The 25,240-nt window shown below is 45.0% G+C and overlaps 1 protein-coding gene across 8 annotated transcripts; it reads right to left on the reverse strand.

The window, feature by feature from the left end:
* Positions 1–4,874: 4,874 nt before the first annotated feature.
* Positions 4,875–25,231, reverse strand: sema6d (semaphorin 6D). Of its 8 annotated transcripts, none has more exons than XM_070985555.1 (20): positions 25,073–25,182; positions 18,498–18,667; positions 17,853–17,964; positions 16,720–16,780; positions 16,453–16,515; positions 16,221–16,322; positions 15,887–15,977; positions 15,525–15,644; positions 15,104–15,192; positions 14,099–14,316; positions 13,859–13,990; positions 13,181–13,336; positions 12,578–12,751; positions 12,079–12,219; positions 11,719–11,796; positions 11,547–11,605; positions 10,912–10,968; positions 10,201–10,383; positions 8,914–9,155; positions 4,875–8,798 (listed from the first exon to the last, which is right to left on the reverse strand). In XM_070985555.1, the coding sequence occupies exons 2-20, from the start codon at positions 18,619–18,621 to the stop codon at positions 7,668–7,670; spliced, it is 3,333 nt and encodes a 1,110-aa protein (XP_070841656.1). In that variant the 5' UTR covers positions 18,622–18,667; positions 25,073–25,182; the 3' UTR covers positions 4,875–7,667. The 8 variants fall into 8 exon arrangements, with proteins under 8 accessions (XP_070841656.1, XP_070841743.1, XP_070841909.1 ...); XM_070985642.1 differs by lacking the exon at positions 25,073–25,182 and adding an exon at positions 24,140–24,276; XM_070985808.1 differs by lacking the exon at positions 10,201–10,383 and having other exon boundaries at positions 25,073–25,231.
* Between the last annotated feature and the right edge of the window lie 9 nt (positions 25,232–25,240).

The following is a 25,240-nucleotide window of genomic DNA, read 5'->3' on the forward strand; positions in this document are numbered from 1 at the left end:
CACACACACACACACACACACACACACACACACACACACACACACACACCACTGCCTGGTGAGCAGATTGAATCAGAAAGATAAGCACCTTTACCTGCAGGTGCTGGAGCGGGGTCTGTGCATCTTAAAGAACCACATTGGTCAGATATTCATCTCACTCTCTCCTCTTGCTCTTAACACTGTTCTCTATCTGCGCCTCTCGACTCCTTCTATCAGACCGGCCTGTATCGCGGGTTGATGCTATGCATGGTAATGCAGAATGACATAAATCTAGATTCAAGACCTTGTCACTCTAATTTCCAGACTTGGTAACAAGCCCAAAGATGGTACTAGCCCCTCTGTGACCTTACACTCCACACACTGCTCTGTTTGGTCACACAGTGTTGCTTATACCAAGTTTTGAGGAAAAGTTCAAAAGTTTATTTCATTTCAAAAGACAGATTTTCCAGCTGTGGGTGGTATCTTCGAAGGTATCTGTGATAACACAGATGTGTGCCGGCTGCCAGGAGTAATAAAATATATGCCCAGGGAACATTTAAGGCTGAGTAAATTTTTTTTTGTTGCGTTGTTACCTTCAATAACTTCAAACTTGGCTCTGTTTGATTTTCTTCTTTGCTGCTTATTATGTCCAGAATAGGGACTAATATTGTATGGTTGGTACAGGGAATGTGAAGTGACTGAATCACAGACTAATGGCTGGAGGCCCAAGGTCATTAACAGGTGAACGTTTAGAGTAACTATATTTTCAAACCCTTAAACCGGGACACTTAAATGTATGGCACATTCATGCATGTGCTCGCATATGCACTTCTGCACGCACCGAGGCGTTTTCATCTGGATGGAGGACAATTATTTCTTGCACTTGGCACACCTACCGAGCCCACCTTTGAACACAATGGACGCCATGAGTGCAGCATTTTCTTCGTCAGGTACTTTGTGAAGGAAGGAGTCAGTCTCCTGGAGCTCTTTAGAAAAGACTGACTTTCTCTCCTGCATGACAGCTAACCGTTAGCATAGTGACAGGTCCTGTCAGAAGGAGCTGCAAGCATCATAGACGACAGCACATTGATTGATTGACACAGACAAGTCATTGTTGAAATGAGAAGCATGGTGCACTGTTTGTGTTTTTAAACCGGGCCAAAGTAATAATGAGCGAGACGGAACATAATAAATGTCTATGAAAGCTCTGAGAACAAATTTAATATTCTAATTATTTTAATTGTGGTGAAAACTGGCACATTTTAGTGTTGTAAGACAAAGCTCTTATATACTGTAACGCCAAACCTCCTTACTTAAATATTGCTAAAATTAGCCTACCTGCTAATATGTCCACATTTCACTGCTAGATGCATTAATATGCTTGGGTTTACAGATAGACTTACCTTGGAACCCCATCTCTTCATAGCTTTTTTTTTTCCTCTACAGTATTATTTTCTGTTAAGAAGTAGATACAGTACGCTTACAAATCCAACATGTCAAGCTTGCTAAACTAACAAGACACCCTACCTTGTTACATCTAATTCTTTAGATCCAGCTTGTTACATTTATTCAGCAGAGTGACAGTTTTGCATTCATGAAGTTACACCTTTAGTTTTCTACACTTCACTTAGCTTTGTACACTACGCCTTCTACACTGCTCTTCCTGTTGCTTCAGTGTTGTGTGTGAACGAAACTTTAAAAGACATGAAACTTGCAACGATACCCATTGCAGTGCACATTGAGCTTGGCTGTATTATCCAGGTGTGATCCACGCGAAAGCAAAGCACGCCCTGGCAGGCACGGTGGTGTGTTCAAATGCTGGAGAAAAACTGTATAAGAAATAAGGTAGAAAATTAATTATTCTAATTGTGCACAATATGTTAACATGAAGCAACAGAGCTACTGTGTTTGTATTGCAAGAAATTTAAGGACAAAAACTGGTGAGTAATAGCACCGATGTTCTATTTCTGTGTCCAAGTAATTTCTTGACGTCATTGCTTAATAAATGCATTGCCTCTGACGACTCGGCATAATCTTTTCCCTGTGTATCGCATTCCATATTCCTCCGTAATTATACTGTCTGATGATAAAACACAGGTGGCAGTGCAGTTGCAGGCATAAAAAGAGGTCATCATGTCATTTCTGGAGGCTATCTGGCTACACAGCAGCCAGTCACTGCGGGGAAATCTTCAACCAGTGAATTAAAATCTCTGCCGCTGAGTTCTCTCTCCCTCCCGCCATGTCTCTCTGTGTGTCCCTGACTATGGTGTCAATGCCGCTGATTGTAGAGCTTGGCTGCAACTCAGTAAGGAAGCGCTGGAAAAGTCCCTGTATGTGCTTTAGTCTCTCATTAAGCTGTTTTGTTTATGGTTTATTTCCAATCCAAATGTCTGTATTGGCTCATAAAGACATAGGAAAAGCTGCTCCCTTCCTGTCTGCACATCCATTCCTCGTATTTCAACATTCCCTTTCTCTGCCTCCCTTTAAAGTCACTTTTCAAAGCAATATGTGCTATTAACCAACTGTCAATGTAAGGGCGCTTGGCCTATGGATTAGACTTGATGGCTTTTCCCGAGTCTGTACTGCAAAAACGTCAAAACTTTTTTTTTCAATCCAACTTGGAGAAATTTCAGCTCCTACCCTGTCATTTATTTCCACTTTCAAATGAAGCATTACCCGGACACTCTGTCAGATTTTAATGCATCAGAGAGAGAGCACATGTACTTGCTAGAGCCCACAAAGAAACCCTCTAAGCACCTTTCCATGACTGAGGCTTGTAAATGTAATTGCTGGTTTCACCTCCGGGCTTTTAAGAAAAGAGGACAGGAAGGAGTACAGATGGATGATTTTCAGTCTAATCACCATCCTTAAATTTCTAAAGACATGCTGCAGAGAAAGCCAGAAAGCAGAGAAATGGACCCGATCACTCTCTCTGTTGGTACGTACTATGAGGCGTGTGTCTTGCATGTTTCTGTATTTTCCAGTTTGCTAGCATCGTAGTTTCAAAGCACATTTTAATCTGTTCTTTCAACTTAAGCAATTTTCTTTCATCTCCCTGCATCTCAATGAGTGACCTTGCTGTGTTCCACTTACACTTAACTATGAGATGAGCTTTTCTTTAGCATCTGCTCTCTGTGTCCCCTGTGAGGTGGAATAAACACACACACATGTGCACAGACACACACGGACACGTCTGCATGATGACAAGCACATGCTTTTTGTCCGGGAACAGTCGGTGCGAGTAATGAGACTAAGTGTGGCCAGGCGGAGGGACAAGTGAATGAAACAGCTACAGAATCACTAGCTGTGTTTGATTTGCCTCCACTAATTCAAAGAGACCATCTGATAAATTGAGAGGATGGGATGTACATCAGAATAGCAAGAGGCGCCTCTTTGTTGTTCCCCATTTCCAACCAAATCACACACCAGCCCCCGTTAGAACACCCAGAGGGGAGAATGTTGCCTCTGTGTGTGTGCATGTGCATGCGTGTGTGTGTGTGTGTGTGTGTGTGTGTGTGTGTGTGAGAGAGAGAGAGAGAGAGCTGGGTTGCTAGGAGGTGCGAGTTTTCAGGAGGTCCTGCTGAAAGCAAATGAAGGAGCACTTGTGTCAACATTCTGACGGCAGCGATGAGCCACAAAGCCTCCCAGCCAAACAGCCAAGGGGCTGCATAACCTCCCTGTGAAAACGCCAGGGCTGCGCTCTCAGAGCCCTCCTGCACCCCCTCTTTATGTGCAGATCAGCGAGATGAAAACCCTTTCGCTTTCAATCTCTGTAGTTGACTTTTAAGTGTTTCCGCGGTCGTTGACTTCCGCACGAAGTCAGGACTCAATATGGTGATTATAAATGATGGTCAAAAGTTGTTTTTGTTTTTTAAGATAATATTTTGGATGTTTTTTTTTTCTTTGATTGCTTGTAAACATGAAGAGGGATGCAGGAAATGTGGGGAAGAGAGGGGAAGGATGACATGCATCAAAGGTCTCCAGCTTCAAACTGGCGATGTTGCTGTTATGTGGTACGTGTTTTCAGACCGCTAAGCCACCGTGACATCCCGTGTTTGTGTGATTTGGAACAATTCGGACATCTGCATTCCTGTTGTCATGTTTTCACACAAAATCCTGTTTTTACACTGTGTTTTTCTGCATGTATTTGTGTGAACTACACACGAATGCCTGGAGGTTCAGCACTGCAGCACATGAAGCACACGCGATTGTATGTTTTTAGTCTTTCTGAGACATGAAGAACAAGCAGTTTAATTTTTTTCCGGTCTGAATATCAGAAACACATCATAGTGATTATTCTTCATCCAACCATCACTCCTTTGTTTCTTTGTTGTTGGCAGCTAATCTTATTACAAGGCTATCTGTGCGTAACATCATGCATTGGATGTTGATGCTGCATGCATCTAAATGTATGCATTATCTAGTGTGTGTGTGTGTGTGTGTGTGCATTCCTCTACAGCTAATTGGTGGCTCAGATCTTATGCCTTGAGCAGCAGTTAGCCCAGATGTTGGTGTATACAGCAACATACTACCCTGGAAACTTTCCCACATGCTAGCTGGTGTGGTTGACTCCGCACGGGCCCCAAACTTCAAAACAACCCAGCTCTAAAAATAGTCTCAAGCTCTTAATCATTCTGCAGACTCTTAATGTCTCTGATAGTCAGCTCACAGACCTCAGCTTGGACAGATAAATAACCTCCACCCAAGTCATGCTCTAAGTACTGAAAACATCTCATTGCTCTTAGGCTGGATTTGCAAAGACACTAAGCGTCTGATTTAACTGTTTGCAGCTTCTCATCATGTTCTGTGACATAACAGAAAGAGTCGACTTTTGAAACTCAACCGGTTAAAATACCATGACTTGAAAAAACAACAACAACAAAACAAGGCCCATCTTCTGTGCAGTAATGTTTTATTTCAACTATACATGCCGTGTTAAAAAAATCAACAAAAAATATCATGAAACAAAGACCATCATTATTATTTACACATTCACAGTACAACTTTACAACATATCTACACGCTCAAATACTCTGGAGACCATATATACAGCTGGCCTTGCATCGCCATGTTGCACAGTATTTAAATCAAAATTACGTGACAAAATCCGGTTCATCTGCACATACACCGAGCTCAGAAATATAAAGGCTTCAATTTAGATTGCAACACAAAGACCCAGTTCATATTGCAATGTACAAGGCAGTTGAGCAGTCTATGTTGAGTGTATGTTTGTGATGTCAGTGTGCACGTGTCGAGTAGAAAAGAGAGCCCAAACACTGGTTTAGATGACAGGCAGAAAGTCTTTACATACAATCATCACTTGTAAACAAAATGCGGCTTTGGGCTGAACAGGCAGCTGACACTCGGATAGGATTGCAGATGTCACCCAAATAATGAACCCATTGCTAAGAGAAATGATCCCTCAGTCATCCCTACTGGCCAATAGAAACAATTCCTGCCACTGCAATCCTGGGGAATTACAGATTCTGCGTGACCACCGCCCATGCCAACAGACGGATTTCACATGAACACTGTGTTAATACATTGGCTGTGGGCAGGATGTGCTGCGTTGAGCCGACTGCTCCACAGTACGAGGTCTAACCACCCTACATCCCACTGTCAAGAAAATACATTCACTGCATGGCACCTCTACGTGGTGGATTAACACCATTCTTTTCAACACCGGCAGTAAAGGAGAGAAACTGATTTATGCCCCAAATTAATGTCTTTTTGACTGTCCTTTTCTACAAATAGCATTCACAAGTGGAATGTTATTCAGACAATTTGTTTTCAGATCACTTCAGTTTGGATTAGGGAGGGATTTTTCCAACACATCCTGCTGTTTTTCAAATTGCTAATATAAAAATTGTCTATATAGTATATGACAATAACATACAGAGGACCAATTGACTTTGCCAATATTATACAATGTACTAGTTCATTTTGTGAATAAGGCACACAATGCACAGATTCAGGTTCACTTGCCTAAAAATATTTATACTCCTTATTTATAATATTTAAGTATGTACAGGATCTTGTCATTCCCAGCATGACTCATTTGGACACATTGGTAAATGTTGTGTTGATTGTACACTGGCCACTTGCAGGGAGGCTGCACAGGGAACACGGGCTGCAGAACCAGCACGGCAGATGACAGAGGTGTTACATCCATGTATTGTTCTAGGGTCAGTTTATATACCTTTAATAGGATTAATGTATGAAGAAAATTCTAGTATTCTTCTATTAGGGGACACACGGGTTTAACAGAAGAGAAGTGCCCTGAAATGTTGAATTCATATACATGGGCTAAACCATTGGTGTTGCTTTAGTTTCATATGGTAAATTCTTTAAATAACACATTATAACATTATAAAGGCAAATCATGTTGTTCAAAATTCATTTATAGAATGAGATGAGAAATGTTTTTTCTTAATACCATTGCTACATAAAGAAAGAAGTCTCTTGAACCACCAGTAAAGTCCTACAAAGGGGCAGTGGAGGTTAGGGGAGGTTTCAGTCTTTTTTTTTTTTTTTTTGCCATGTATCAGTTTTAACAGTGCTTTTGGTTACTGAAAACTGTACTGCATGGCCTCTATCTGCAATATAACACACAAACACACACACACACACAAGCAGATGTGCACACCCATATCGAGGGCTATCAAAGTCTGGTAACGAAAAAAATCCAAGACAAACGCCCATGTCTAAAACCAATAGCAGCAAATGTACTATGTAAAATTTCCCTGTCCCAGTATACACCTAGCACGACTCACTTCACCTCAGCCTAACCTAATTACCAGAAACACTACAGCGTGACACAAAAAATATGGTTTAGGATCAGTTCAGATGGGTTCAAACAAGAGCAGAGAAGATATAATATTGTTGAAATGAGAGACAGTGACTTAGGTCTTAGATCTTAAGGTGCATCCTCTGGCATGTGGCACCACTCTTGATAACCAAATGTGAAAGCCAATTACGTGTACTGCCTTTACACAAACCTGCTTTCCAGTCAACCCCCCCCCCCCCCCACACACACACACACAAACAAACACATTCATTTGCACGCTTTTTCTTTGTTCGTTTGCTTCTTGATTCAGCTGTTTGCAGTCATATGTATCTTAAGCAACACGCACACTATGATTTTTCAGTTTTCCTCTCTTCTGCCCCCAGCCATCTTGCTAACAAAGGCATTGCCTACCTCGTCTCTTTGTTCAGTTCACATTAGTGGGAAGACAGTGCTCAAGGGCAGTGACAAATGAGACCCATTCTTCAAGTATTTCACTGTGTTTGTCCTGGTACCCCACGCACAGATGCCATAGCGGCCCTAGCTAGTGTCCTAAACCTCGTACCTGATATGGGAACGGGCGACACCCAAGCCCAGATACAATGAGGAGCAGCAGACTGACCACTGTCCACTGTTCATATCTTGTGGCTACCATGACAAGGGAGCGAGATGGAGACATAGGGAGCGAAAAAGCCCCAAGGAGTATCTTTGGCCACATGTGTGATTTTCCCTTTTTAGTGTGAGTGAATGTGCATATCATTTAAAGGGGGAAAACACCTCAAGCTGATACACAAACACACAATAGGCCCAACCCCATCCGTAACCCCCCCGCCCCCCAAAAGCCCTCAGGGCTCAAAGCTCTACAGTCAAGGCCAAGAGCTCACTCAGAAGTGTCCTTGCTCTTTCAATAACTGTACTTATTGACCACTCGCATCTGTGGAGTCTGTGGTGAAAACCCGTTGGGTTTAGGGGGCACATCTGGCTTTAGTGATGGGGTCCGTTTAAGCCCTGTGCGAGGGAGTGAGCAGTGCCCACTGTAGCTGCTCTGTCGGGAAACAGAGGATGGGTGGGCTGAGTGCATTCCTGCCCCCATCACTCCGCCATGGGAGTCAAGTCTGGAGGGGGGTGTTGGGGGCATGTAACCCCCTCTGTTCATACTGTGTTGGCGAGACACAGACACCCCCATGGTTACCCCATTTGGTGAGGTGGATAAGGACTGCCTTTGAGAGGCACTCCGGTGGAGTTGATAGCCCCCTCGTTGCCTCTCCAGGGTGCCCCCCATGCTTAGGCTGCCTGTTGGCGTCGTGGGAGTGGTGGGCATGGGCACATCAACCCTCTTGGTGGGGCTGTGCCTCGGCAGGGAGGATGAAGGGGAGTACAGGGAAGCCTCCCGGCTGGGCACCCTGGGGGGTACCTCAGTCAGTTCCTCCATGGGCTCCAGTGTGAGCTGCTGCCTTGGGCGGGGCCCTGATCCCTCTTGAAGAATGGCCTTGGGGTTGGCCACAGAGTCATTGAGGTGTTTTAAAAGGTCATTTAGGGTATTTCTGGCATCCACAGACCTCTTCTGGTCTTTCCGACTTCCCTTAGGATCTGGATTCTTCAGCTTCTTTTCAGACGAATGTGGCAGTGTATCATCTCCATTGTCAAAGTTAGGGTGGTCATGTGTGGCATTGGGCAGGACAACTGCACTCGGGATGTGGGAATGGCCCAGGGTGAGATGAGGTGGGTGGGAGTTGGAGTTTGGAGGAGAAGTAGAAGAAGGAAGGAACTGAGGACTCTTCACTGATGAGTTGGACTCCTTACGGGGCCCACTGGCCTTCCCTTGAGCTCTCTCCCACTGGTTTTTGATGGGCTGCAGGCCTTTCTGCTGAAGCACAGGGGTGGACTCAGGTGTAGGCAGGGCAGCCAGCTCAGGTGGCTGACAGCCTTCCCGCAGGATCATGGTCTTGGTGTCACCGTTGGCTGTATTCAGGTCTTTGCCATTGCTCAGCAGATTGGTGTAAAGCTTTGGAGAATCAATGTTGGTTTGGTACTCCTAAGATTGTGACAACAGATCAAATGAGTAAGGTTAGACACCTTTCGTATCTTGTTCAATAACTCCTCTGCACAAAAAAGTTTGATGTAGCATTGGAGCTGTTTTTATGGCGTACCTTCACGGGGCTGTCAAAGAGGCCGTTGAGCTTGACAAAGCTCCCAGTGGAATCGGAGCAGGACGGTGCAGACTCTGTATCCTTGTGGACATGTCTTGGCTTACGGAGGAATGAGTCTCGGTAGCAGAAAACAATCAGACCAGCCAGGAGAGCACCCATGAGGAAAGCAGCAAACACGCAGGTGATGAGGATGTTCATGTGGACCATCTGGTTGGTCTCACCTGCTTGGATATCCCACACACCTACAAAACATTGAGGCATTGGTTAACTCCCTGGCGAAGAGTGTCAAAGTGCTCAGTGAGGCATCCCTCCCCATTCAGCAGCAGAATTGTGCATGTTTATGTGTGAACACAATCATGCATGAGTTTCTGCTTTTACACCTCCCCCATACAAGGTAGCCAGTCAACCACAACCAAATTCCATAAATACCGACACATTCCTATTCATCTAAACCCAGATGAAGAAGAATTATGGTGAAAATTGGCAGAAGCTGTTAGGTACCCACATCCATTTCACCATCTGCAACTAGCAGTGCTATGTTAGTTCAGAAGGGAAGACTTGTGTTGCCTTGATCCACGTTTCACTACAGCCTTTCTGTCATGCGTTTAACCGGTTCGAAAGGGTTAGGAATGCACTCTTATCTGAGATAGCGAGCCAAATCGATCTTTTCGCACAAGAGATCAACCAGCATGAAGTTGTTCAAAGGAAAGAGAAGCAGTGCTTGCCTTCCAGGTGTTGGGACAGCTACTGCTTTACTGGAAGTTTGTTAGTAACCACAGACATTGAAAGAGTTAGTCATCCACCGTGCGGCCACAGCGGTGATGTGGCAGAGCAGGCCCAGTCAATGATCTACCAGCCAGGGTAAACTGTTACTAGAGCTAGAGTTAAAAACAAAAACTACACTGGCAGAGACAGAAACTAAATTCAAACAAAAGGTTGTAAAGAAACAGTGAGTGTAAGGTTTAATGATTAGAAAACTAGGAATAAATAATTGAAAAGAAAGAAAGAAAGAAACAAAGAAAGAAAGAAAAAGAAAGAAAGAACATAAGAAAATTGCAATTTTAACAAAACAACATGAAAATATAATATGTATAGTTACATAAATTATGTATGAAAATGCCTATCTGAAACTAATGGAAACCCTAAATAGCTGCCACTGTGTGCACATGTGTGTTTGCATATGTGTGCCTATGTGTGGATTCTCATTTATGTGGCTTAGTGTGAGCTGTTGGCAGCTATCAGATCAGGCTCAATGCAGCATGCTGGCTGCCTCCCTGCGGGCCTTACCCTCTTGGCCCCCTGGGATAGAGTCTAAAGAATGGGAGGTGGCTGGGTCATCCTGCAGCACAAAGCCTGAGCCGTAGAGCTCTGGACCAGGTCCAGAGCTGGGGCTCTGAGTGGGTATGAGTACTGGGGGGTGTATGGGCCCACTGGGGTGGACAGTGACTGGCGCTGATGAAAACTCCATGTCTGTGGTGACAAACAAACTGTTAACAAATTGTGCAGACGTGGGTAAAGCATACTGTTATCATCCCAGTTAGTAGGCATAGGCAATGGGTGATTTTTAAGGTTAGTGTCTGACAAAATAATGAATAAACCACAGTTAACCTTTAACAACGTGTTGTCTTATCACATTCACAGACCAATGAAAGTACATATTTGTTTGTTCGCTGCAACAATTTGGGAAAAAGAGAGGATACTGAGGTTCAAAGAGGAGTTGGTACACAACAGTAAGGATGCCAAAGGATGGTGGGTGGGCATGCAAGAGGGAGGAGGGATCGGAACAGGAAGTGATGAGTGAAAAGGAGGAAGTGAATCTGTGCTGAGAAAGAGCACCGATATCGCCTGGTGAATCTGGTGTGATGAAGATGAAGCAGGTGACTTTAGCATTCAGGAGGTGCTTGGTAAGAAAAGATGAATGGTGGCAGTGGTGGAAAGACAGGGTTGGAGATGCTGAACTCAAGGAAAGAAACCATTTGAGTAAAAGATCAAACTAACCAGAGGTAGGGTCGCCAAATGATTTGTAATCTGGCGCTGATGTAGTGCCCAAAAACGCTAAAAGAATTAAAAGAACAAGAAATCAGCATAAGGGAATTCAGAAGTAAAAACTAAAATCCCTAAGAGACACTAAGAGTGCAGTTTAGTTGGCTTAATAATGGAGATATAAAGCACTCGCTCGCAGTGTCCTTCTCTCACTGGAGTCACTAGAAGCCCTCTGGTTCTGATCAATACTGGGGTTCAGCCTGGGTCATGTTTAGTTGGTACAAATGAAGGGACGGAAGTTTTAAAGCAAAATCAGTAAAGGCACATTTTCTGAAGATGTATGAAGCCCTCGGCCATTTGCACCAGCTGAGCATGACCCTTAACTGTACATGTCCATGTTTCTGCCTCGTGGGCGGCACAAGTTACAGGTGGCCATGTACTGTATGCAGATGTGTGTGTTAATACTGCACATAGACTTATGTAGGGGCAAGTTACTGGAGTGGTTACTGGTGTGAGTGTGCAGGCTTATGGTGTGTGTGGAGATGAGTTTGTGTTTCATCTGCGTACATGAACGCATGTGTGTGTCAGTGTATGTGTATCTGTGTGTGTGTCTCAGGAGAGATGGCATGGCATGGAGATGAGATTCGTACCGTGACAGTCTCCCAGGTGGGCAGTGTTTCCTAATTCAATGTCCTGCTCATATTCAGACCTGAAAAGAGAGAGGAAAAGAGGAGGTGGAGAGAGATTAATCAAATTCCTTGTTAACTCATTTTCTCCTCTGTAGTATTTCCGCTTTACAATGCAGCTGAGGCTTGAACTCACAAAACACCAGCTTGTATCCTCTCACAGGCTCCATGAGGCTTCCAGCCACAGTAAGGATCCCTTGATGCAATGCAGGACCTGGTTGCCACACACACACACACACACACACACACACACACACACACACACACACACACACACACACACACACACACACACACACACACTGGGTTAAATCATTCTAGGAAATGCACTATAATAATTTGTGACTGGCTGAACATTAACCGCAAGGCAAAATGCGAGACTGTTATCGTTCCTTTTATGACATTTATTGAAAAACAAAACAATAAAGTCACAAACCTATGACCGGCCGTTCAAAGCACATTTAACCCCCTGCATGCACATAAGGGTGTCACTTACTTGTGGCAGGAAGAGTGCCTTTCGCAGCGACTCAGGGGAATACGGATGACACAGCTTGAAAAGGCAACATAGAGGCTGTGAGCGTCTTTGTCCACGTGCAGCGAGAGGACACGCTTGTCATCCTCGTGGTTAGACAGGCACCTGGGAAGGGAAGCGAGAAACTTGATCAGAGGTTTATCAGATAAGACTGTCTGCCGTTTCAGTCTCGGTAGATTTAATCACTTGTTAGGTGGAGGAGTCGCATAAAGCCTTTTCTCACAATTTAACAGGATTTTAACCTCTGTCACGCGGCGGCGGTGTGTTAGCATCCACAAATAAGCGCAAAGAAAAATGAAATTACACACGTACGCATGCACAGAAAGCAGACAGACTAGCCCCGCCGTCTTTGCCAGGAAGCTTCACTTTAAGATTTGCTGACTCCTCTGCCAGAGGACAGACGGGGAAGAGAAAAGGAGAACAGAAGCAGACAGAGAGAGGGTGAAAGTGCGTGTATCCTTACTTTGCCTTGTTGAAGACATCTATCTCCTCCAGAAGCAGGCTGTCATTCAGGGAAACAGAGGAGGTCTTTGCCAAAACCTTGAGGACGACCCCTGACTCAGCCCCGATGAACACCACCGTGTAGTTCTTGTGAGGTCCTGCTTCATTGTCCACAGCCAGCGCTGTCAGTCTGTACCTTCACACACAGCAGAGAAGCATGTGTTACTCACAGCAGGGGGTTATCCCATTAAAACAGGACAAGGCATTTTGAATACATAAATCCAGCTTGTCATTTACTGAAGGGCAAACTTTTTTTTTTTTTACTTCATTGCATGTTAGATTAAGAGACATGTCAATGTTGATATCTCCATGTGTGACAGATTGTTAACTATTGAACCTCCATACTGTATCAGTACTGACCAGAGGGCGTCAGGAGCACTGATGAATGAAAGTTTGCGTCAAACTCATACATCATACTTATCGTAATATCATTTTGTTCAGGCGAAGCTCTTGGAGAGCTACTTCTCATGAGGCTGCATTAAACACTCATGCAACCAGAGAAGTTCAGGATATTTGGTTAAACATGAAAATGAGTTTGCAATAAAAAAGGTGCATCTGCATTTACCTGACGCGAGTCTTGGTGAACCAAGGTTCATCCCCTATGGAAGGCACAGCTGTGTCCATGAGAGGGTGCGACTTGATGAACTGCAGGGTATCGTCCGGGAACTCAATGGAGCTCTTTAAGGACGCAGCTGGACCGTAACCTGCGCAGCACCCGGGTCTGGAATGGAGGGTGCACACACACAGAGGGCAAAAGGTCAAAGATCGGCCCATATGATCACACACCAGGGAGTAATAATAGCGTGTATTGAACTGGATGAAAAGTGCAACCAGAGGGTGGGGGCTGAGGAGCAGGTGCTTATTAGGATCACAAAAAGGCCTCAGCTGGAAACATAAAATATACATATGCATGGTTATCCTCCATCAATGATTCACTGGGGTAATGAGGTGCTTTCTGGACTATGTGTTTTGGACAGAGGGCTGGGCTACAAATATACGTGCTGACTATAAACAGGTTAAATATGCAAGGCGTCTAATTATGCCAAATTAATTATTTAATCATCAGCAGATGGTGAATGCGTGTGCTGGGTCAACGCTAATAACTTGGTCCCTTACTAGTGAAAAAGATTTGATTGCACTGGGTTTAACCTGGACAAAGAAGGGTTAAGAAAAGGGGAAAAAATGACAGGTGGTAAACAGCTGCTGAGTCATGCTCCACCTGCTCAAAGAAAAAAATCCTTACCGAGGTTTGGGCAGCTTCTCCTCTGGAAATGGAGTCCACACGGAGTCAGGAGTCTTCTGCTCTTTGAACCGGCCCCAGAATACTTTCTCTATGTCAGCCATGGAGAAGGCACACACCGCTGACCCTGGAATACTGCGGAGAGATAAAGACATCAATGTAACATACGTGTTTGACTTCCAAGTGTCTTATTTCGCTCCTCTGGATCGGTTAATTCAACAACTAACAGCGACCGTGGCTCACCTGTTCATCTGGGTGGTGAACACACCCACCACAGAGGGAACTCCGTTGATGTTGATGATGTCAGTGATCGACTGGAGCACGTCGAAGTAGAAGAAAGACTCCCCAGGCACGGAGCAGTTCAGCCTCGCCTTCACAAACGATGTCCAGTGCTTCTCCAGCACCCGCTGTGACCCACCGACGTCATTCTTACAGATCCGGGCGACACGGGAATACACGACCTGCGGGGAGCGGGGTGGAAGAGGAAAGCAGCTGAGCGAACGTCACTAAAAACACTTCAGCGTGCTGAATAATGCATGCATCTCTCCATCCCGTCGCAACTCTCCCACAGACGACTTAACAAACACACGCCCTCATCTTTGACTTTGTGTGTGGGGCTTGTTCACTCTGACTGGAGCAAATGTAAAAAAAAAAACAACATTCAGAGCAGCAAGGTGTGAATGCGTGTTTGATTGCACATATTACAAAGGCTTAGCGTATAAATGAAGTGTGTGAGGCAGTTGGCTTTGAGTGTTTTAATAATTCACCAGTGCAAACCTCCATCAGAGGCCAGGTGTCACCCAAGCATTAGTAGGGTTGAAATATTTATTGGCTGGTGGCTGATGGAGGATGCTGGCTTCCTGCGGCTCGGCCAGACCAGCTCAGGATGAGATGAGCCGTGGTCAAAGCTGAAGTTTGGCCTGGAACATACTAATGCCCTCTGCGTGTGTGCATGTCATAGGGAGAGGCAGACACGGAGCGCGAAATCTCCGGAAGAGACAAATCCTCTCACTGTGTAATGGTTTTACATTAGTAGAACATTCCCAGCAAAACACTGGCTGTTGAAATTTTTCGTGTATTCTAATGCGATATACTGTCATCGCCTGAATGGGCTCCATTATCACTTGGGCCATTTGTGGCAGAAACACATGCACTGGGGGAGGTGTAAGCCTTTTTTGGATAAAGGCCTGCATACTGTCGCCGTGCGGAATATGTAATGCATTATAAATGGCAGGTGCGCTGTCTTACCTTGCCCAGATTGCTGTGCTCCACTGCAATCTCTCGGTAGAAAAAGTACACATAATTCCCATACTCTGCTGCATGCAGGAAATGAGGTTCTGAGGGAGAGACAGAGGCAGAGAGTTGAAGTGTGTTTCTGCACCGTCACCACCACTGTGCATGTTGAATATTTCAGGGATTTGTACAAGGCTGTATATGACTGGGGGTGACCTAGATTGCCTGGGAGAGAACAGGACATATCCCCGTGGAGCTTGGCAAGGCAGGAGAGATCTCTATCACTCCAAAAACAGCTCTGACAGCCACGTACATACTTACACCATGCAAAGGCACCATGGGCATTTAGCTAGCTGGCAGGTATACACGTGTATCTCCAGGAAGGTGAGGCGAGAGCGGAATAAATATTGAGTGTGATGAAGAGGCATTTGTGTACCTTTCAGCCATTTGGAGTCATATTTGATGGTCCTCAAGGCTGAGCCATCACCCATACTGCGATAGATGACAGAATCACTGGCCTGGAAGTCAGCTACAGTGGCAGAATACAGCTTCCCTTCTAAAAAAAACAAAACAGGGAATACCGTCACCGAAAACTAGAATACACCGCTCTTCAATGCTTTGTTGTTCCTCTTCGTTTATGAGGCTTAATTGGCTGACTTGTTACCGCTGCGGGCACATTTTTATTGAGGCAGAGACACAGAGGTGATAATGAGAGCATAAGTAGGAACACATTAGTTCTTCTTCTTCTTCAGCAAGACTAACTACGTGTGTTGGCGGGTGTGTGAGTTTGACCCTTACCAGCAAAAAGGGCGACGTTGGTTTGCTTGGAGTCAAATGGGCATCGTGCCAGTCCATTGATCTCCTCGCCATCAAACTCTAGGTTATCCAGCTGAAGGGAACACAACAATCACCCACACATTAGAAGAGTTTTGTCGAGAGATGGGGTGAAAACACGAAGAAACACTAGAATGCATCAGTCAGAAATGTGTAGAAAGACATTAAAATAACGGGTGTGTTACCCGAATTGCTTTAAGGACGTTTCTACGATACTCATCCTGATGTGTGTGTGATTTTGTGCATATCTGAGCCTGCAAACTTTGGCTTATGGCAGGTCCTGGCACTGCATACTGACCCGGTAATATCTGCACATGGGGTTGAAGCCGTTGGTACCACAGATGAACACCAGGTCATCGTTTCTGGGCACCAGCACTTTGATGAAGTTGTGGCACTCGTCCTGAAAACAGACACGCGACATGGAACAGTGTCTTCAGAGGCAGCAAGCTTCTCTGCTCACAAATTAAGCTTTTGTCCGGGTGGTGGAATACAGAACAAAAGGTGCGAGGTGGAAGGTTTTTAATACGTACTCTGTGTTTTCCCTTGACGGCACACATCTCTCTGTCGGCTTGGCCCGATCGCCATGTAAGCTTCTGTAAAATCCAACATGGAGCATTAGACACATGCACGACACACTGAAAACACACACTGAGTCGTGCGCACGCACGCACACAGTCCTCCCTTCTCCACTCTCTCATTTTACAACCTGTCCAGTTTGTGATGAATGGCTCTGTATTTTCTATGGAGCCCTTTTAGTGTTTGTGGATTGAGAGAGCAGCTTGTGGCAAGAATCTTACCCGGTAAGGAATGATCTCATTCCTGTAGGATTCTCTCAGACTGACAAGGTACACCTGATCTCTGTGGACAGACAACAACAAAACACACAGCTCAGTGACACAGCACAGCCATGGACATGCTCATATATATATATATTAATATACAGGGCTCATCATTTTCAGTTTTACTCTTTTTAAAACAAAAATCTGTGGCTTTAAGGGTTCATTTTTTAATGAAAAATTAATTCAGGCCAAAATTAAAAATATAATTTTCAACACATCCGCTGTGTGGTTTGGCCATTTCTCATTTTTCACATTCTTAGAGGGACGGTTCATTTACTGTGAAGTATGGTTTCAGCCTCTTCTTGCACTTCTTGGTTCACAGTAAAATAAAGTCTGAGGGAAACGGGTTAAAACCAATCTTTTCCTTTTTAAAAGCTGAGCACTTTTCTGTCAAAACATGTAAAATGATGACACTAAAACACAGTTCATTTAAATGCCGGGTTGAACGTACCATGTGAACAACAAACAGAGAGTAAATGCATAGTGAACTGTGGTTTTATGCAACTGGCTGTTGCGTGAAAACTTGAATATCCTCTCCGCTATACCATTTCACATGACAGCCACTTATTGTTTTGATTATACACCAATTATTTAAAAAAAATGTAATAAAACCGCAGAGGATCAAATTTCATCAGCCCTTAGAGAGCAACATTTTGCTTCACTTTCAGTAAAAACATGTGAATATCCCAAACTGACAACAGGAGGATTCATCTGCCAGCAGTGATACATGTGGTGGTGATTACGCGGGCTCCAGAGGTGGGAGTTTTATACTGTAGATGTCAAAGTGATTTCATGCTACAATATTAGTGCTGGCGGTCAGATTAATCCCAGTGCCCATAAATACCAAAAAGACATGTTAAGATGCCAAGAAATCCCTGACAGAGCGTCAGACCGGCATGATAGACGCCTTTCCTGGATCAATACAGGCCATATACATCAGATGCAGGCCTAGAAGCCACAGATCCAATAACACTAAGAGCTTTTCCCCCCTCTTACGCCACTGTTTACCTGCCAAGGAGTGACTGAGTATATTGGGGTGGAGGGTGTGTGAAAGAGAAAGAGAGAGATGGAGTGTGTGTGTGAGGGTTTACCTGCCAGCGATGAACAGCGTGTCCTGTATCTTGGTCATCAGCTGAAAGTCAAGGCGGTGCTGTGACTCGTTGCCAGAGGGCCTGCCTCTGAACACAGGGTACCTCCGTGAAACTGCGAGGACACAACACACGCACACATACTATTAATGAGACACTCGTGGTAGGAACGCGGATAAACCACACTCACCTCTTGGCTACTTTTAGCTGGGACTGCACTGATTAGAAACAAATATGCTGTGTGTGTGCTTTATACAAATCCTCCTGCAATCAAAATAATGGCACAGTACAAATACCTCGTGTATATTCTGTATAATTATATCTGTGTGTGTTATTGTGTTGTGTTTCTGCCTTAGATAATGGCTGCCTATGTCAGCACATCTCTGTTCTTCCATCACAGAGATGAAAATGAAATCCACTTAATGCTACAACTGACCATACAGCAGATTGATTTTATTACGATGGATATGGCATGCTAGTGTCTGAACTGCTGACACGGCTAGAAAAAGGAGGCTGCCAGTGTTTGTCCTCCCTCTGTGTGTTGGTAAAAAAGTGCATGTTAAAGATAGTTGTTTTTTTCAGTGATGTTGCAGTAATTGTGATTTCTACCCCCGTCTCTGCTGAGTTCACATGCGTGCGTGTACTCACAGTGTGCGTCGACCACGTCGAGGGGTACGGTGTCCTCGGGGAAGCTGACTGCGAGGAGAGTGCGTGAGGCTGTCAGCAGCAGCAGCAGCAGCTCACTGAGCAGAAGCGCAGCTCTCTGGCCCATGGCTGCTCAGACGACACTTCCTGTTTCACACTAGTGGAGATGTTACCTGGAAACACACACAAAAAGCATGTTTTTGTTGCTTGACGTGTAAATGCGTTTTGTGCAACGTCAACCCATGGCTGCAAGCTGTAGTTTTATGAGCCAAATGCTAAACCTTCATTAAACTCGTTTTTCCTATCTTACCGACACCCACAACGTTAGTAAAATAGAAACATACGGCACACATAACGCCCTCTCTGGCTTATTGATGACTGAGCTCTCAGTGGCAGTGCTTGGCGTTTCCCCTCTACCTCTCCCTGCATCTGCTGTCTAAGCGAAGGTCAGCCAACTGACTGGTGGGGTGTCTCGGTGTGTGTTGGATGCAGCGGAAGTCCACTCTGTTAGAAACGTTGCGGGCCTGCTGTCTCTGTACATCTGTGCTCTGATTGGTTTGTCCTGGGCCGGGCTCAACACTAATCAGCACATTGCAACTTCATCGCCATCAGTAGCGCGGCCTCTGCTCTGACCTTAGCTGACTTCTATTAGCGCTTTGTTGGCTGTTATTGCTCCACACCTTCCTCAGAGCTGCTGCGCTTGATCGCAGTGCAGTGATTCACACATCTTTCAATCCAGTCATGTACAATTGTTTTGACATAGTAGTAAATTTTGTGTACGGTGGTTTGTACAGCGTCTGATTGTAGACATGATACACTAGCAACTACATTGGTAATAATTTATTGTGGGAGTGGCAGGGGTTTAGTGTGTATGTTAGTGCGTGGAGGAGTGCTTTAGAGACAGACTGTGTCTGTGCATATTAATGATCGGTGTACATTCAAATATTTATAAGGCAAACAAATTATTCATGCAGGCAAAGCCTGAACGGATATAAACAATTTACCGGGAGACGTCACACAGGCAGAGGGATGGATTAGCTGGGAGCACACTGGGATTCACACACACACACAGACACACACACACACACACACACACACACACACACACACAATCGTTCTTTCAAACGGGGTAATGCAAAGACTGAAGCATGTGCACACACACGAACACAAACACACACAGACACACACACACACGCAAAGTATTGACTCATTTTTCAATTAGCCCCAAAGCACACCTGCTCCAGTGCAGTCTGCGAGCCCCGCCTGCCAAGCCATTAGTGCTTTGATTGATCCACACAGGAAGCATGGCAGATCAGCAGCCAGCACAGGCAGTCTATGGACGTCACCATATCACTGGAGCCCACGTGAAAAGTTGTTACTCACAATCTGGTCACCATGGGCTTTTCAAATCTAACCAAATACTTAGTTTAAAACATTAAAGTTACTTTAATACACCTGGTTGTCAAGTATATAGACAAGTCAGCCTTTGGACATTTGTATGTGGATTACAAAACATACAAATTGGTCGCCCTGCTTTGAAGTGTACATGTTGATATAAAGCACACGGCGTGTTTTTTCCGGGCACTAGTAATCCAATTTTTGTCTAAACAGTTTCTGTATGATGATGTGCCACTAAGAAGAATGGAAGTGGTGTAGAAGGAATGCCAGTGTGTTTTAGTCATCACCAGTGTGTAATCATGGCTATTCAGCACTCTGTGGGATACTGAGGCCTTTGAAAGAGCAGTGTCATTATGACTGAGTAATGCCTGGATAAGACAACGCTTCATCTCAATTAGTCCACTTAATCATTAAATTACAGGTTTCATGTTTTGACAAAATAGAGAGATTGTCTGAGGGCAAAAAGGTTGCTTTCTCTTCCGACAACAACAAACATCGATGACGCTGCAGCAGTACTATACTCTAATCTAGATACAAATTAATCTCTGGACACAAACGATCCACAGATCTATGCACACAGGCTTCCAGATCTATACAAAAGAACAACTGTCAGCAACTTAATCTAAACGAGAAGTGATGCTACTGCTCAGCAAAGAGAGACCGCAGTGTTCCTTAAAAGCATCACAGCTATTTTTTTAACGACTCGGTTCAGATGTTCTCGCATCCGGAGAGGTGCTGTATTAAAACCCAGGCAATAAATTGCTGAGTTTCTGGGAGAAGCCTGGGACAGGAATAGATACCAAATGCACAACAATAGAAACAGAGAGGAGCTATGAAAGGTAAATAAACCAGGCTCCACATTTCAATTCAGTAGTGCTATCATACAGGCTGCAGGCTGGGCTTCTAGCCCCAACTTGGCCGTGTTCACAGGTAAATCATTTCCTTGGTTGTCAGAATTTGGAGTCCTGCTCTATATCACCTCTTCATGAGCGCAGACATACTTTCTTCCTGCCATTCTGCCTCACTTAACAATTCAGGAGAAAAACAGCCCAACCAGAGGCAGAAGCTCTGCTCCGATCTCCCATGATTCCTTGCATGGTAATAGCCGTACTGCAGAAGCGAAGGCTTTCCTCAGAAACTTTAATGTAAAACAGAAACAGAAGACATCCAGAGGTCAGCGATCTAAAATTACTTCTCAATCTCTAGTGAGCCCAGCATGTTTTCTATTGACTATTCCTTTGCGTTCTCTGGTTGCTGCCCTCCAGTGTGTGCGTGTGCGTGTGTGTGTGTGAGTGTGAGTGTGTGCATGCACATATAGGCCTCAACAAGCCTAGAGACGCTGGGCTTGTCACGCAACTCAGTGCCATTCAGCCTGGCCTCACTCTACCTCTGTTATTACAGGCTTTTCAATGTCCTACAACCACACTCTTTCCCTGCTGATGTTGTTGGCTCTGGCCCATGGTGTTAAACACGAGGAGGGGGGCAGGGGGCGGGTCTGCTGGATTGCCTTTTCTACTGATGGTGGGTGTTGGGGTCTGTAGCGCAGCTCTGGTAGTTAAGGCTGAAGATTTAGTGTTCCGATCTTAAAATGACAGATTAGCACATATTCTCCTTTTGGCCGTGCTTTCAGCGGCATATGTTAGCCATAACGTCCTCACTGCACCACTGGATGGATGTGTTTTTGCAGGGAGGTCCTATTGGGAAGAATTGGGGCTAATAAAAGGATGGCAAACAACAGCAGTGCGTGAGATTCCCAAACTTGTGTGTGGATGTGATGGGTGGCTGTAATCCCAGCAGAACAATGCCTGCTGCTGCTGCTGCTGCTGCTGCTGCTGCTGCTGCTGCTGCTGCTGCTGCTGCTGCTGCTTGAGGCTGCTTGAGGCTGCTTGACTTGTCATCGTGCACCATGCTGAGATGTAAACCAAACAGCACAAGAAACCAGATAGCCCGGGAGTTCAGTTTCAAGCATTTCACTTCACGCACTTGGTGTATGTGTGTCTAAATGCGTGTGTAAGCGTGCCTGACCGTTTGTCCAAAACTGGATGCATCCTGTAACACGGTTGTCTCAGCTCTCAGCTGTGGCTCTGAGAAAGTAATCAAGATGCAGCCACACAGGAAAGTGAGTCAGCCAGATGATTAGAGCAGCCACACAGGCCCAGAAATGATTACTACTCCTTTTCCCACTTCAGTAATAACCACTACCCCGATCGCGTGCTATTTACCTAAGGATCACTTCTGAGGGGCTTGGTTGGACTTGTTGCTTCGGAGATTTGGCAGACGGAGTGGGCTGTGCCACCCTAAACCGAGCTTCCCTCCCTTTCTTCTCCACCTTGCGAGAGGAGGAGTGAAACAGGAGAAAGGCTGTTCTCAGCAGTAGTTCTACTATAGTGGAGCACAAAGGGGCTGAGCTGCAGGTGTGACCGAGAAACAAAAGGGGCTTTGGGCAAGTCAACACAATAGAGCCCCACCCCCGGTCAGTGGACCTGGATTCAGGGAAGCTGTTCTGGGGGCTCCCAAAAGGGGGTTCTGGGATAACAAAGCAACCTGTATAAGCATATTGACTCCAAATGCTGCACACAGGGTCAAACTTCTACCACTCAGCCAATTTAGCGCTGAACAAACTGATTTCTGTGCAGCAGTTTAGTGCAACCATAAGGCTGAGTGGTTTAATGGCGGCTGTTCCGGGGTTACGGCGGGCTGTAGTGGAGGTTAACGGTGATTGTTCTGGTCGCTGAGTTCTGACCCTGTGACCAGTGAGGCGAAGTGAGGCACATCAGCCAGCTGTGCTGTCAAAGGAACCCACGGCTGGTTCTGATGTTTAACCTGGCTGGAGTGCGGCGCTCCTGTCGATATCAAGTTTATACAGTTTGGGTGATTAAGCTGGCTCTGACACACAGATTCTCAGGGACACGTTCACACCTGCTTTATGTTTTTTTAAACAAATTTCTTCACTTCTGTAAAGGGGCTGCACTGGTTTGAGGAGCGCACCAATAAAATTGTGACCCAAGACAAACTGAAATTAATGAGTGTACATATTTGTCCTTTTTAAAGATTAATTGAGCACGCCAGGTTGGTCAATAGTGACAACTCTAGAATAAGCTCTTTGATTTTCTCATTTTGCTAATTAACTTCATTTGGCCACATTTTCTGAAATAATGATGCAGAGCAGAACAAGTCCTAAAACTACTCTAACCTACTCACACTTACAAGCGTCCTTACGAGACAAAACAACCATTCTGATCATCTCTGTTTCTCCATTATTCTCCTGCTCCTCTTCCTTCATCCGCTGGTCATTTTTCAAGTTTTGCGTGGGGATCTTCCGCTCCTCTTTTGCGCACACAATCCCCGCAGCAGCCCGGGCTCTAATGCTTGCATTGTGCAGACTGGGGCGTAAAGGCATTCAAGTTTTACCCGTGGTAAATCTTTTCAGATCCCCTTTGCCCACATGTGGGACTCATACAAAAGACAACAAAGACGCGGGGGACAGCGGTGGACTGACAACAGTGATGGGGCTGCGTTTATTGCCTCCACAACATCTAATGCATGCACGGGGCTGGGCTCTCGCGCTGCGCTGCCTCCAAAAAGGTTACGAGCGCTTCTCCAATTTATTATCCAACAGAAGAATACCATAATGAAATCGGGAATACATTAAATCGATTAAAGGCATTAAAGGCAGAGTGCGCAGAAAACAGCCTTCAAGTGCTGGCCGTCCTGCCCGTCTTTTATTGTTTAATACTGTTGGCCAGCATGGTCCGTGCAATCATGTGCCTTTATTCCAAGTTGATTTCTGCTAAATCGAAATGTCACAGAACACTTAAATCCACGCTTTAAGCCATTCAAACCAACTCTGAGCAACACCCAATAGAAAATATTAGCTTTTGTGATTGAAACTGTAGAAAATGAAGGACATTTCTCTGCATGAAAGGTCTGTTGAGGACCAACAGTAGCTGGGGTGGCTCTGATTTTACTGTCGGTCAATCATAATCTGTGTGTACATTTCAAAATAAAATATTCCGATTTTAAAGCACATGTGTAGTTTTCAAAATGGGCACACTTTGAAATCTGCGTACTTGATTTACCCTGCATGGATTCTGTTCATAAAGTAGCTCCCCGGATAGAATAAAAGCCAGTAGTGACATGTCCCTTATTAAACCCAAGCTCCATCTTAATAATACAACACAGAGAGTGTCGTAAAAATAGAACAAAAATAGACTTTATCAATAATTAAAATCATGGTGGACACCTACCTGGAGTATCCGAATTCACTCATGAATGGGGCAATCCGACTGAATATCATATTCCTCAGGTAATCCATTTAAGAGAAAACACCCAGCGTGTGATATTCCTGTTCTTTTCAGATCCATCCGGACCCCACTTCTCTCTTTTATCCAGTTGCGCACAGATTTCAGCTCCGCTCGCATGTGAGCCTTCGGACTGCCTGCTCTGTCTCCGTCCCCGGGCCCCTGCGCTCTGATGACTGATCTTCAAAGCTCTGCCACGACCACACAGCCCCCTCCCTCATACGGCCGTACACCAGCCCCCTTCCACTACTATTAACTTCAGAAACCAGAGGGAAAAGACATAAACATTAACGACGCGCTGCCCTTCCTAACTTCCACCGCGCTCTGACCTCCTGCGCGATTATTGATTTAATGCTGATTTGACATAGTAGAGGGCGTGTGGATTGACGGGCAGCGTGATATAGCACATATCCACCAGAATAAAAGAAAAGCCAGATTTACGCTAAACTCCTCTCTGCGCTTCTTTGCTCGAATAAACAGCCCTTAAATAACTTTAAATTCACCAGTTTGATTCTCGGTTTAATGATGCGACCCTAGAACTTAGATTTCTGACAGGAGAAACTGTCTCACAAAGACAGAGGTGAGTAAACAGTTTCGATTTGGTTTATGAGCGCTGGAAAGACGCTCCGGAGCGGGACGTGCACATAAATGCTGCCAGTGGTAAAAGAGATGAATGAATAGTATTTTAGATAGTGAAAATAGTCCGGACCTGAACCCTCTCTGCCATGCAAGCATCAGTTTTTGCAGAGCAGCATAGCGACGTGGTCAGAAGGAATATTTTGTATCCCAGCAAAGACTTCTGCTCTCTAGTTTTCCCCTTGACTTTCACTGCGTAATGCGGCGCAACAAAGTATATCCATGTAGCGGCGAGGAACTCACCTCATCTGAATTGGTTATTTGTATCCGTTTGTGCAGCTGTAATCCCCAAAAATATATATGTTGAGCGCGTCGCGGTGAGTCAACTTCTCCTGGCTGAGAGAAAAACAAACTAATGCACGGCAAATGGTGTAATTCGACCCGTGCTAAGTCAATCCATCCAGAGAGAGA

The sequence above is a fragment of the Chaetodon trifascialis genome, chromosome 1 (assembly GCF_039877785.1).
Source record: "Chaetodon trifascialis isolate fChaTrf1 chromosome 1, fChaTrf1.hap1, whole genome shotgun sequence".
NCBI classification, from domain to species: domain Eukaryota; kingdom Metazoa; phylum Chordata; class Actinopteri; order Chaetodontiformes; family Chaetodontidae; genus Chaetodon; species Chaetodon trifascialis.